At 46.0% G+C, this 14566-nt stretch overlaps 1 protein-coding gene across 2 annotated transcripts in view; it reads right to left on the bottom strand.

Moving 5' to 3' along the window:
- pir (pirin) overlaps positions 1–14343 on the bottom strand; it is a 48908-nt gene extending 34565 nt beyond the window's left edge. Inside the window, exons 1-3 of one of the 2 annotated variants that reach the window (XM_003218892.4) lie at positions 14067–14343; positions 8780–8910; positions 7382–7474 (exon numbers count right to left, since the gene is read on the bottom strand). In XM_003218892.4, the coding sequence (XP_003218940.1) occupies positions 7382–7474; positions 8780–8875 (189 nt within the window). In that variant the 5' untranslated portion in view covers positions 8876–8910; positions 14067–14343. Of the gene's footprint in view, positions 1–7381; positions 7475–8779; positions 8911–12392; positions 12538–14066 lie in introns of those variants that run through there. The other variant, XM_008107247.3, reaches the window with a different exon arrangement.
- Between the last annotated feature and the right edge of the window lie 223 nt (positions 14344–14566).

Genomic DNA, 14566 nt, shown 5'->3' with positions numbered 1-14566 from the left:
ATGAGGTTTGGCACTATTTTAACTACCATGGCACAAGGCTAGGAAATCATGGGAGCTGGAAAACATCCTTCACTATGGTCTTTTCTTTGGGGGCATTTTCCAGCTCAATGTGTGTTAGCCATAGTCCTTCCTATTCCAAAGACTCACAAAATGGATACTGGAAGCTTTGAGATGAAAAATTCAGAAGTGATATAGAAATTCAAAACTGCTACAAAGGACTTTTTAAAAGGGCTGGGCTGTAGCACAGCTGGTTAATCACCAGCAGCAATAGATCACTGCCGACTAGAAGGTAGCAAGTTCGAAGCCCGAGTCAGATTGAGCACTCAACTGCCAATAGCCTAGTTTACTGTCCAACAAAGCAGTTCAAAAGCAGCTGCAACTGTGAGTAGAGAAATTAGGGACTGTTTAAGTGGGTGTCAGGACCCAGGCTGCAAAGGCACCAATAACCAAACACAGAGGCCAGAATCTAACTAATATCTTTATTGTAGGAATATATAAAGTTAATAAAAGCAAGTATATGAAATTGTCCAAAAGCAGACCTTTCAGGAAAGGTCTCAATTAGCCCAAAAAGGCGATGTCCAATATGAAATATTAAGGTCCAAAGTTGTAATCCAATAACCGATACACTCACCTTGCCAGGCAAAGTGAGGGGAGATGACAAGGTCCTTTAGTCCATAAACTTGAGCAAGGCTAGGAAATAACTTGATACTTGAAACAAGGCTTAAAACGTGGAACAAGGTAACAAGGAACAAGAACAAGGTCCGTGGAAGAACTTGGTAAAATCCGTGATACAAGGCAATGTTTAATCCTGGGAAACAAGCAAGGTCCGTAGGTAAACAAAGGCAAAAACAGGAGCGAAGGCTGGAAAGCAGGGCAAGGCTTGAGCAGGAGCGAGGCTTGAAACGGAGCGCGCTGTCCAGACACAACTCGCTCCGGAGGTTGACGAATTGACTCCGCGAAGTTACTTCGCGGGTAAATCACCTATATAGAGTCTAACTTTCCCGCCGAAGCAGTTCTCTGGGAACCAGAAACGAAAGCTAATCTTTGAGACCAGATGTTTGACTCCTTAAGGATTCTCACGAAAAAGGAGACTTAATTGGCTGAATTCTTGGCTGCTATCCTCGCACTCCTGCGCGAAGCAGCTTCCAAACCTCTCTGTTGTTTACAAAACTCATGGCGGGAGAACACAGGAGAAGTGGGCTCCGGATTTGTTTGACATACTTCTGGGTCACAACTTTCTTGCAGGTGCAAGGTTCCCAGATCTGCCTGGGAAAGATCTGGCTGAGAAAATTCCAGTTCAGACTGGGAAGGTAAAAAACCCAAGTTTTCTTCATCATCAGGCATTACAGTGTCATAAGCAGGACTACAAGGCCCATGAGTCATCACACTATCCCCCTCCTCAGGGCCCCTCCCAAACTGGGACTCTCTCCCCGAAGCGCGAGGCCGCGGTTTGGTGGGATAGGTCTGATGAAAGCGACGGGTTAGATCAGGAGCGTGAACTGTGGAGGCGTCTTCCCAAGAGCGCTCCTCAGGGCCAAAACCCACCCAGTCAATGAGATATTGCAGGCGGCGGCGGTGAAAGCGAGAATCTAAAATGTCCTCAACCTCGAACTCCTCCTCCCCATTCATCAAAACAGGAGGGGGAGCCGGTTGGTCTGTATCAGGACGCACACCATCCGCCGGAAGGAGCAGGGAACGGTGAAACACTGGGTGGATGCGCATTGAACGCGGAAGTTGGAGTTTGAAAGTCACGGGGTTTAATTGCGCCACCACTGGATAAGGGCCAATGAAACGGGCATCTAACTTCCGGCAAGGGCGGTGGGAGGGCAGAAAGCGAGTGGACAGGAAAACCCGATCTCCTACCTTGATTTCGGGGCCCGGCTGGCGATGTTTGTCAGCGTGGCGTTTATAGTCCTCCTTGGCTTGGTCCAGTTGCTGGAGCAAAAGTTGTTGTACCGCTGTGAGTTCCTGCAGCCAATCCTCTGCTGCGGGAACTTCTGAAGTTTCAATGACAGGGGGAAAGAAACGTGGGTGGAAGCCGTAGTTTGCAAAGAACGGCGTTTCTTTTGTAGAAGCTTGAACTCCATTGTTATAAGCAAACTCTGACAGTGGTAACAGAGAAGCCCAATTGTCCTGTTGGTAGTTTACATAACAGCGAAGATACTGCTCCAAGGTGGCATTGGTGCGCTCCGTTTGCCCATCTGTTTGAGGATGATGAGCTGAAGATAAGCGAGAGTCTATGCCCAATAGTTTTTGTAGTGCCTTCCAAAAACGAGAGGTGAATTGAGATCCACGGTCTGAGACTAAACTCTTGGGCAATCCATGTAGTCTAAAAACATGTTGAAGGAATAGATCTGCAGTCTCTTTGGCCGTGGGGAGACCTTCACAGGGTATGAAATGGGCTAACTTGGTGAAAAGGTCCACCACCACTAGGATCGTGGTGAATCCACAGGAAGGTGGTAGGTCAGTGATGAAATCCGCAGAAATTATTTCCCATGGGCGAGATGGGGTAGGAAGGGGATGTAGAAGCCCTGAGGGTTTCTCCCTTCTTATCTTGGAGCGCTGGCATACTGGGCAGGTGTTGACATATTTTTCCACATCCTTGCGGATCTTGGGCCACCAAAAATCCCTTAGGATCAGATGCATGGTTTTAAATAGTCCGAAATGCCCTGCTGGTTTGCAGTCATGACACAGACGAAGCGCTTTTTCCCTGCCCGGTCCGGGTGGGATATAAACATGATTTCTATAGCAAAGCAGTCCATCTTTAAGCGAAAAGGGAAAATGCAGACCTTGACGAAGTTGGTCCTGCGCCCAGGGATCTGCTTGCTGACTAGCCCTGATTTCTTGAGCACAGATGGGTCCTGGAGTAGAGGAAGTTGAACCAATGGGAGTGGATTTGGTGTTCCCCACTGTGAGCGTGGCAAAGTTCTCGGGTTGTAGTAGTTGGGATTCAAAGGTCTCCTTGCGTCCTGCAGCGTATTCCGGTTTACGTGACAGGGCGTCTGCTTGCTTGGTTTGGGCTGGGGTCACATAATGGATCTGGAAGTTGAAACGTTCAAAGAATAAAGCCCAACGTTGCTGCCTCTGATTTAGTTTGCGGGCAGTTCTTAGATGTTCTAGATTTCGATGATCAGTGTGGACTTCAATGGGAAATTTGGCCCCTTCTAGCCAATGTCTCCAAGTTTCAAAGGCTGCCTTTATGGCCAGTAGCTCCTTTTCCCAAATGGTGTAATTTCTCTCTGGTGTGGTTAGTTGACGGGAGTAAAAGGCACAGGGATGAAGGTGGTCTCCCACCGGTTGTAAGAGTACAGCCCCAATTGCCACATCCGAGGCGTCCGCTTGCACAACAAAAGGGGTTCCAGGATCTGGGTGCTGTAGAATTGGCTGGGACGTGAATAATTTCTTTAGTTGCTGAAACCCTCTCTCTGCTTGATCAGTCCAGCGGAAGGGCTGTTTTCCACGGATGCAGCTAGTGATTGGGTCAGACCAGCGGGCAAAATCTGGAATGAACTTGCGGTAATAGTTCGCGAACCCCAAGAAACGCTGCACCTCTTTCTTGTTAGTTGGCGCCCGCCATTCCAATACTGCTGAAACCTTGGCTGGATCCATGGAGAGCCCTAGAGGCGAGATACGGTAACCAAGGAAATCTACCTCTTGTAGATCGAAAGCGCATTTTTCCAACTTGGCATAAAGTCCATGATCTCGCAAACGTTGTAACACCATTTTGACGTGGTTCTCATGTTCTGATTGTGATCTAGAAAACACCAAAAAATCGTCCAGGTAGATTATCAAGAACCGATCTAGATAGTCCTGAAAAATATCATTGACAAAATGCTGGAACGTTGCGGGGGCTCCGCATAATCCATAATTCATAACTCGGGACTCGAATAATCCGAATTTAGTCTGAAAGGCAGTCTTCCACTCGTCCCCTTCTCTGATGCGAACTAGATTATAAGCCCCTCGAAGATCCAGCTTGGTGTAGACCTTGGCTCCTCGAAGTCGGTCCAGTAGATCCGAGATTAAGGGCAGGGGATAACTGTTCCGCTTGGTGATATTGTTCAATGCTCTGTAGTCCACCACCAAGCGTAATTCCCCTGACTTCTTCTTCACAAACATCACTGGGGAGGCGGCTGGGGATTGAGAGGGTCTGATGAATCCCTTGCGAAGGTTTGTCTCTATGAATTCCCTGAGAGCTTCTTGCTCCGGTTCAGTCAGGGAGTATAGGTGCCCTCGCGGGATCGGGGCCCCCTCCACCAAGTCAATGGCACAGTCATAAGGTCTATGTGGGGGTAATTTCTCGGCTTCTTTTTCATTGAATACATCCCAATACTCGGAGTACTTCTTGGGCAGGGTGATGATGGGCTCGGTCTCTGTGGCATGGCAGACCTTGGCTACGAGGCAATGGTTTTGGCAGTACTTTGAAGCAAACTGCAGTTCTCTGTTGGACCAGGAGATGTTTGGGTCGTGGAGAGTCAGCCACGGGATTCCCAAAATCACAGGGAAATGGGGAACCTCGGTAACAAAGAAAGAAATCTCTTCCATATGTTCCCTTATCCACATCCTGGTGGGTTCTGACCACTGGCTTACGGGCCCCGTCTTGAGGGGGCGGCCGTCTATGGCTTGCACCACACGGGCATTCTTGAAGTCATGATATTGTAATCCCAGAGAGTCGGCATACTCTCTGTCAATGAAGTTGTTGGTGGCTCCGGAGTCTATCATGGCGTGGATCATGACGGGTCCCCTTTTTGCTGACCATAAGGTGACCACTAGAAGGAACAGGACCCCGGTTGGCGGCTCTTGAATGGGTTTTCTGACCGGGTTGGCGAGCCTCTCTACGCCCGGTCGTTGGCTTCCCCCGCCGGCTGTGTGCCAGCCGCCTCAGACGCCTTCGTCTCCGTGGAGGACGCCGCCGCAAGACGGGCGGCGGGCTTCCCTTTGGCTGGACACTCTCTGGCGAAGTGGCCCCCATTTCCGCAATACCAGCAGAGATTTAAGCGTTGGCGACGGGCCTTCTCGGCGGCATCTAACCTGGGTCGCACGTTGCCCAACTGCATCGGCACCTCCTCGCTCCCTCTGGGGTATGGGGTTGGTGGTGGGGGTCTCCACACTGGACGCGGCTGGACGCTGGCGGGAGCGGGGGGTTTTGCCCCAGTTCTACCGCTCTGACCACGTACCCATTGTTTCCTGTTGGCAATCAAGACTTCAGCCCGTAAACATTGGTCAATGAGTGCTTCGAGGGACTGGGGAGGGTCCACCTTGGAGATTTCTTCCAGCATTTCAATGTTGAGACCCTCCCGAAATTGCCCCCTGAGGGCTACATCGTTCCAGCCGGTGCTGTGGGCCAGCACTCGGAACTCAGCTATGTACTGAGACATGGGTCTGTCTCCTTGAAAGAGGCGCCGGAGTTTATGGCCGGCTGCCTCCAAATTGTCCTCGATTCCCCAGGTCTCCTTAAGGTGATCCAAGAAGCGTTGCGCTGTTCTTAGGTGGGAAGAGGCTTGATCGAATAGGGCCGTCGCCCAGCTGGCCGCTGGTCCGTCTAGAAGGCTGTAAACCCACGCCACCTTGATGTCTTCTTGGGGAAACTCGGCGGCACGGGCCTCTAGGTAAGCCTGGCACTGGCGGCGGAAAACTTGGACCTTGGAAGCTTCTCCAGAAAACTTAGTTGGCAACGCCATGGCCGGGAGGCGGACTCCGCGCTCCCTCAATCCTTTTATTTCTCCATCCTGCGCGTTGAGTCTGTCACGGATGCGATCCACTTCATCTTTGCTGATGGTGTAGCTGAGCGGCTGCCCAGCCGGCGCGGCTCCGGTCGACATTCTGGCCTTGGTTAATTGGTGCTTATGGGTGGCGGAGTCAAACTGTCAGGACCCAGGCTGCAAAGGCACCAATAACCAAACACAGAGGCCAGAATCTAACTAATATCTTTATTGTAGGAATATATAAAGTTAATAAAAGCAAGTATATGAAATTGTCCAAAAGCAGACCTTTCAGGAAAGGTCTCAATTAGCCCAAAAAGGCGATGTCCAATATGAAATATTAAGGTCCAAAGTTGTAATCCAATAACCGATACACTCACCTTGCCAGGCAAAGTGAGGGGAGATGACAAGGTCCTTTAGTCCATAAACTTGAGCAAGGCTAGGAAATAACTTGATACTTGAAACAAGGCTTAAAACGTGGAACAAGGTAACAAGGAACAAGAACAAGGTCCGTGGAAGAACTTGGTAAAATCCGTGATACAAGGCAATGTTTAATCCTGGGAAACAAGCAAGGTCCGTAGGTAAACAAAGGCAAAAACAGGAGCGAAGGCTGGAAAGCAGGGCAAGGCTTGAGCAGGAGCGAGGCTTGAAACGGAGCGCGCTGTCCAGACACAACTCGCTCCGGAGGTTGACGAATTGACTCCGCGAAGTTACTTCGCGGGTAAATCACCTATATAGAGTCTAACTTTCCCGCCGAAGCAGTTCTCTGGGAACCAGAAACGAAAGCTAATCTTTGAGACCAGATGTTTGACTCCTTAAGGATTCTCACGAAAAAGGAGACTTAATTGGCTGAATTCTTGGCTGCTATCCTCGCACTCCTGCGCGAAGCAGCTTCCAAACCTCTCTGTTGTTTACAAAACTCATGGCGGGAGAACACAGGAGAAGTGGGCTCCGGATTTGTTTGACATACTTCTGGGTCACAACTTTCTTGCAGGTGCAAGGTTCCCAGATCTGCCTGGGAAAGATCTGGCTGAGAAAATTCCAGTTCAGACTGGGAAGGTAAAAAACCCAAGTTTTCTTCATCATCAGGCATTACAGTGTCATAAGCAGGACTACAAGGCCCATGAGTCATCACAGTGGGCAGGTTAATTTAATTTACAACATCATAAAACTGCTGGCGATCGAAGAGCAAGGAGGAAATACTATGATCAAAAACTCGGCATCATAGTGGATGAGGCGACAGCGCCCCCTGTGGCCGGAATCGAGCATAACTTCCAGAAGCCGAAGTTGGAAAATGTTGAATTACCTGTCTGTATGTGTTGTATGTCTAAAAACAGCATTAAATGTTTGCTGCGTATATGTATATTGTGATCCGCCCTGAGTGCCCCTTGGCATGAGAAGGGCAGAATATAAATATTGCAAATAAATAAATAAATAAATAAATAAGTTGTAGTTTTACAAGGTCTTTAGCCTTCTCTGCCGAAGAGTGAAAGTGCCTCACCAAACTACAAATGCCTAAAGACATTCCCTGTCAACTACAAAAGAAAACCAGCATGTGGTATTTTTATTTATACTTGCAGCTTTTCCACTTTTGGGGACCCTGTGCCTGTAACCCTGTAAATGTGGAGAGACTACTGTACCTTTCAACAGGTAGCGTTCCTTACATATAAAGAAACACTCACTGTTTCAAAACCTCGGTGTGGGTGATCGGGAAAGCCAGCTGGCTGACCTCCTTTGAATTCATCAAGCAGCAGAAATGGGTCCAGGTTTTTCAACTGCAAAATAAAGTTAATAATGTTTTTAATTATTTTGTTTTAGAGAGGTAATATAAAACTGTTTAAATTATTAATCATTTGCAAAAGACTGCCCTGTTCTTGGAAAACTTGAGCAAAAGTGAACTGAAAAGGACAAATGAGTTTTCTAAAATAAGCTGTGTAGACTTTTGGGAGAAACATTTTATAATGAAGAAGATTCTGTATTCATGGTGATTCCCTGTTTTATGGGCCTCTCTTTTAATATGCTGTTGTTGTTGCTATAATCATAGTGGTAATTTATCTTTTTCAGTTGGAAACAGCTTTGAGAACAAATGTTGAAAAGCAAGCTATAAATCCGCCCAGTAACTAAATAAGATTACTAAATCCCATTTTTTTCGTTATCAGGAATGACTTGAGAAACTGCAAGTTGCTTCTGGTGTGAGAGAATTGGCCGTCTGCAAGGACATTGCCCAAGGGGTACCCAGACGTTTAATGTTTTACCATCCTGTGAGAGACTTCTCTCATGTCCCCGCATGGGGAGCTAGAGCTGACAGATGGGAGCTCACCCCTCTCCCTGGATTCACCTCACTTTCTGTCCCTGTGATAATTGGATTTTGAAAAATTTGGCTTGTTGTGGAAACAAGGAATGGTGATAAACCCTCAGTAGGAGACACGTCTCCTGATCACTCTTTCAGGAGTGGATTTCCCTTCCTAGGGACAAATTTCTCTCACTTCCTGTTGTCTCACCCCTGTTCTTAACTATGAGTCATTTTCAAGTTAAATGTTTGTAACTCAGGGACTGCCTGTATTTGCTTTGTACTTATTTATCAAACGTTTGGATAAGAAAATGTCCTGTGCTGTAGTGTAGAGTGAAGAATTTGTGGCCATATATCTGCGATGCATCTACACCAGACATGGGCAAACTTCAGCCATCCAGGCGTTTTGGACTTCAACTCCCACAATTCCTAACAGCCAGCAGATTAATGCAATTTGGCACCAGTTTAACTGCAATGGCTCAATGCTATGGACTCTTAGGAGCTATATTTTGGGGAGGCACCAGGATTCTTGACCAGAGAAAGCTAAAGACTTTGTAAAACTATGCCTTCCAGGTTTCCATTGCATTGAGCCATGGCAGTCAAAATGGTGTCAAACTGCATTAATTTGGCAGTATAGATGCAGCCCTAATCCAGCCTGAAGATGATCCTCATTTGACTGTATTGGAGAGAAATACAGGTTAGAGATATAACAATGGGAATTCAGGACACTAAAATTCACTGTTGCCTTCCAATCTACCTAGAAATACAGAGCAGAAAACCACTGACTTACTTCTGGCCGGCCTATACTCCGCCGCACACGAGCCCCAACTCCTTCTGCTTGCTCCTTACTGAGCACGGTTTTGATGACTTTCCTTACAGCAGCCATTGCAGGACAATCAAGATCTCAAAGATCTCAGCAGCCTGCCAAAAACACAAAACCAAACCCTTTTTTAATTTAACTTATATCAACTACAATACTGGTAGTCTGTTTTAAAAAAAAAGCATAAGAATAGGCAAACACCAGGCACTCTTAGTTAACTAAACAATGAAAACAAGTTACCAAAATTTATGGGTTTTAAAAAAAATAAAAACCCCAATGTTTATTTCCCCCCATGTTGTTAAGTTCTGTTATCATATGGCAACTCTATGAACAAGAAACCTCCAGGAGAAATTGGCCTGCATCTTGTATCAGGTTTTTCAAGTCCCATTATCTACAGTGGTATAGTAAAATGGTGTCTTTATATAAAATGGTAAAAGCAAGTTTTGCTTTTAGATGATTTGTTGGTGGGGGTGGGGTGGGGTGGGTGGGAAATATAATCAAGCCATGGATGGCAGAATGACGTGATACAGAATCTGTAGATACAGAGAGACGACTATATTTCATTGTGTCAAAATTGTAACTAAGTGATTATGAATAGAAAACAGCTTCAGGTAATTGATTTTTTATTCATGATAGCTACTTGGTAAAAATTGTGAGACGACTGCCACTATTGTAACTGTCTCATACACACATGCATACACATAATAAGCTTTATTTATATAAACATAAACTATTGGGAATCAGCTACTTGGGGAGGAGATATATTCTGCCATGATTGTAGTATGCGTGAATGACATTTCTAGCATTTGGAGAACGGCAGGGACAGGGGAGGTCACTTTGTTAAGTATGGTAAGGACAGTGCACCTTTGGTATCTACTGGGATATGGTTCTAGAACCCACTCCCATGGGTCCTGGGTACCACTGACCATGGTATCCTTCTGGGCCATCTTGCTGGGATGGCACTGGGAGGCACTGTCTCACCATGGCTCCGGGCCTTCCTGGAGGGCCATACCCAGAAGGTGGTGAAGGTGAAGCCTGTTCAAACCCACGGCCGTTGACCTGTGGGGTTCTTCAGGGTTCCGTTTTGTCTCCCATGCTGTTAAACATATATATGAAACTGCTGGGAGAGTTTTGAAGTTTGGTGCCACCTATATGCGGATGACACCCAACTCTACTACTCCTTTCCACCTAATGCCAAGGAAGCTGTCCTGACCCTAAACCAGTGCCTGTCATCAGTAATGGAATGGATGAGGGCAAACAAATTGAAACTTAATCCAGACAAGGCAAAGGTACTCCAGGTCAGTCAGAAGGAAGACCAGGGAATAGGGATTCAACCTGTGCTGGATGGGGTTACACTTTCCCTGAAAACACAAGTTTGCAGTTTGGGGGTCCTCCTAGATTTGGCACTGAATCTGGAGGCCCAGGTATCAGCAGTGGCCAGAGGGCCCTTGCACAATGAAAACTTGTGCACCATCTGCGCCCATTCCTTGAGAAGCCAAATGTGGTCACAGTGGTACATGCCTTAGTTACATCCCATCTGGATTACTGTAACGTGCTCTACGTGGGGCTGTCTTTGAAGAGTGCTCGGAAACTTCAGCTGGTCCAGAGAGCTGCAGCCAGGTTGCCCACTGGGGCTGGCTACAAGGAGCAGACAACTCCCCCTTTTACAGCTCCACTGGCTGCCAGTGTGTTTACGGGCACAATTCAAAGTGTTGGTTATGACCTTTAAAACCCTAGGTGGTTCAGGTCCAGGTTATTTGGCTGACCGCATCCCCTTGTACGAACCTGCCCAGGCCCTGAGATCTTCAGGAGAGGCCCTTCTCTTGGTCCCATCTCCATCTCAAGCTCGATTGGTGGAAACGAGAGAACAGACCTTGTCTCTCAGTGGCTGCCCCACGACTATGGAACTCCCTTCTTCCCAGGGAAGCCAGAATGGCCCTCTCACTGTTATCCTTCCAGCAGCAGGTAAAACTTTCTTATTCAGAAGGCTTTTAAAGAAGAAGATGTTTAAAATAAATTCAGGAAGTGCTGTGGTTTTTAACTTTGGATTTGTTTTAATGGTTTTTAACTAGGAATTTTTTAATGCTCTATATTTAATCCTGTTTTAATGTTCGTATATTTGTATATATTAAATTGTTATGCTGAGGCTTTTATGTTAAGCCGTTTTGAGTTCCCTTCAGGGGAGATAAAGCGAGATATAAATAATAATAATAATAATAATAACAACAACAACAGCAGCAGCAGCAGCAGCAGCAGCAGCAGCAGCAGCAGCAGCAATGGATGCCAACACCTATGTAAGTTCAAGTCCCATTATATACAATGGCATAGTAACATACAATCGCTTATATAAAATGGCAAAATAAATATTTGCTTTCTGGATTCTTTTAATGAATTTCCAAGCCATAGATGGTTGAACCCATGTACAATCATCCCTCCACCTTTGCTGGGGTTGGGATGCAAACACAAATGAATGTGAAAAAAACACAAATAAAACAAGTTTTTGGTTTTACTCGCAAGGACACTTGTCTAGGAATCTTTCTCCAGAATGACTCTGTGCTCAGCTTCCAACCACAGGGTCACAGAGGAGGACCCAGAGCAGTGGTTCTCAACCTGTGGGTCCCCAGATAAATCATAACAATTGGTAAACTGGCTGGGATTTCTGGGAATGGTAGGCCAAAACACCTAGGGACCCACAGGTTGAGAACAACTGACCTAGAGATCCCGAGAAAGATTTAAATCAAATGGTGAATAATTAAATCCATGAAAGTAAAACCTTCAAGTGTAGATTGACAACTACATACGGAGAGTCAACTCTACAATGCAAGTGATACAGTAGAGTCTCACTTATCCAACACTCACTTATCCAACGTTCTGGATTATCCAACGCATTTTTGTAGTCAATGTTTTCAATATATTGTGATATTTTGGTGCTAAATTCATAAATACAGTAATTACTACATAGCATTACTGCATATTGAACTACTTTTTCTGCCAAATTTGTTGTCTAACATGATGTTTTGGTGCTTCATTTGTAAAACCATAACCTAATTTGATGTTTAATAGGCTTTTCCTTAATGCCTCCTTATTATCCAACATATTCGCTTATCCAACATTCTGCCGGCCCGTTTATGTTGGATAAGTGAGACTCTACTGTATAGTTTTGTGATCTTACTTCTGCCTTTACCCTGGGTGGATCGACACTGTAGAATTGATGTAATTTGACACCATGGCTCAATGTCATGGAATCCGGGGATTTGTAGTTTTAATGAGTGACCTGCACTCTTTGGCAGAGACAGCTAAAGACCTTGTAAAATGACAAGTCCAATGCTTCCTAATATTGAGTTATTGTAGTTAAAGAGGAGTCAAACTGCATTAATTCTGGAGTGTAGCTGCACCCAGCTCAGGTCTTATAAACTCAGAACCCTGACTTTCTAGATCAATTCTAGCCATCTCTTTTTCTACTGCCTTTCACTTTACCAAACATTATAATATTTCCTAGGCCTTGGTTCGTCATTTCGGCTACACACTTAAAATGCGACTGGGAGAAAATCCAAATCCTATCTACAGTTTCTCAGGTACTCACCGCCTTCTCTTCCAGCTTCGAAGAAGAAAACTTTGCACTAAATACTGCCTTTTGAGGGAGAGAGAAAATACGAGCTCAGGATGACTTAGCAAAACCCTACCCAGGCTTTTCAGAGGAGAGCTGGGCGTAGGATGCCCGAGGATATAGGCAAAAGGGTGTGAGTAATAATCATATCTTGAAAAAAACTGTGGCCTGCAGCCAGAACAAGTAAGGGGGAAACAATGAAGAGTCTTATGACACGTGACATATCCTTTTAGGCATATGCTTTCTTGGACTGCAAGCTGATCAAAGCAGTCATTCTGCTAAGTCCCCTGCAAAGCCAAGCCTGTGCTTGTTCAAGACAAAGTGTTAGAGCCACACTGGGTTCAAAGGGGCTCAGAAGTGGTTTTGCAAGGTTTTTTCCACTCTGAAATATTGCCCGTCATGCCTGGTATTAGCTTCCTTAAGGGCATGTAAAGGTGTCAAGGTAAAGGTTCCCCTTGACGTTAAGTCTAGTTGTTAAGTCTACTAGACGTTAAGTCTACTCTGGGGGTTGGTGCTCATCTCCATTTCTAAGCTGAAAACCGGTATTGTCCATAGACACCTCCAAGGTTATGTGGCCGGCATTACTGCATGGAGAGCCGTTATCTTCCCGCCAGAGCGGTACCTATTGATCTACTCACATTTGCATGTTTTCGAATTGCTAGGTCGGCAGAAGATGGGGCTAACAGCGGGAGCTCACCTCCCCTGATTTAAACCACCAACCTTTTGGTGAGCAAGTTCAGCAGCTAGGCGGTTTAACCCACGGCACCACTGGGGGCTCCTAAGTGCATGTAGGCCCTACAAAATGTTTATTATTATTTTTTTAAAAATCACAATGGGAAATACAAATCACACATAAAAAATGCTAAGCCTGTTTTTTTTCCGGAACGGGTTCAATTTCAACTTGTTTAGTTTTACCTAGTCTATCATAGGTATATGTGTGTACCCATATATAATATTTCATTTCAGGGTTACTGAAGCACTCAATAGTGCAAACACACAAAATACAATAGGTACATAAATATATAAAACAATATAAAATTATACACACAAAGTTTGGATAACTTTGTCATTGTGTATAATGGGACTTCCGCATCTGCAGAATTTGCTATCCACAGTAGCTCAGTAGGTGGATGCAAAATAAACCTACTGAATACATGCATCCTGAAATTAGATTCCCTTAAATATGCATACTGCTGCACCTGGGGTCCATCTACACCAGGCATGGGCAAACTTGGGCCCTCCAGGTGTTTTGGACTTCAACTCCCACAATTCCTAACAGCCTACCGGCTGTTAGGAATTGTGGAAGTTGAAGTCCAAAACACCTGGAGGGCCCACGTTTGCCTATGCCTGATCTACACTGTAGAATTAATGCAGTTTGACCCCACTTTGACTGCCATGGCTCAATACTATGGAATCCTAGGTGTCTCATCAAACTACAGCTCTCAAGATCCCATGTCATGTTGCCATGACAGTGAAAGTGCTGTCAAACTGCATGAGTTCCACAATGTCAATTGACAGTCTCCATCCAAATCCTAGCCTGGGCTGGCTCTGATAAGCTTCCAAGACCTGGGAACTAAGATCTGTTGCCTTTACTGAGACTCCCCTGGGAAAGGGTTGCTGCTATCGTCGCCCAGCCCAAAAGGAACTTACTTTCAGGGAAAGGCTCTGTAGGAGCTCGCCGTCCAAAGCCAGGAGGGGGCTCCAAAGCCCTCCAAAAAGCGGTGGTTTTTACAGGGAACCAAGGCAAAGCACCCGGTGTCCCTATCTGGAGGGAGGTAAATAATACAGAGGACTAGCACGCCTTTCATCCTATGGGCTCAGGAGGGGCGGGCGCAGGCATCTTGTGCGTCCCTCCCATTGGTTATAATGAGCACTCAGGCTCCATGGCATCGATGCAAAGAGGCGGGACTTGGGAGAGTCCTTTTGCAAACAGGGAAAGGCTGCACCCTGCCTCTCCTTCTCCAGATCCCTGGGGGAGGCGTTTCCTGCTTTGTTTTTTTCCGCTGCTGCATAATATGCACAAGAAAAGCTCTTCCTCTGTGCCTCCGAGTAGTATCTGACTTATGGCATGGGGTTTCCTTGGCAAACTTTGTATCGAGAGGCCTTGCCTCCCTCTGAGTTGAGAGAGTGACACTTTCCCAATATATCTC

This window comes from Anolis carolinensis, chromosome 3 (genome assembly GCF_035594765.1).
Source record: "Anolis carolinensis isolate JA03-04 chromosome 3, rAnoCar3.1.pri, whole genome shotgun sequence".
NCBI classification, from domain to species: domain Eukaryota; kingdom Metazoa; phylum Chordata; class Lepidosauria; order Squamata; family Dactyloidae; genus Anolis; species Anolis carolinensis.
This window is presented reverse-complemented; position numbering and strand designations above follow the sequence as displayed.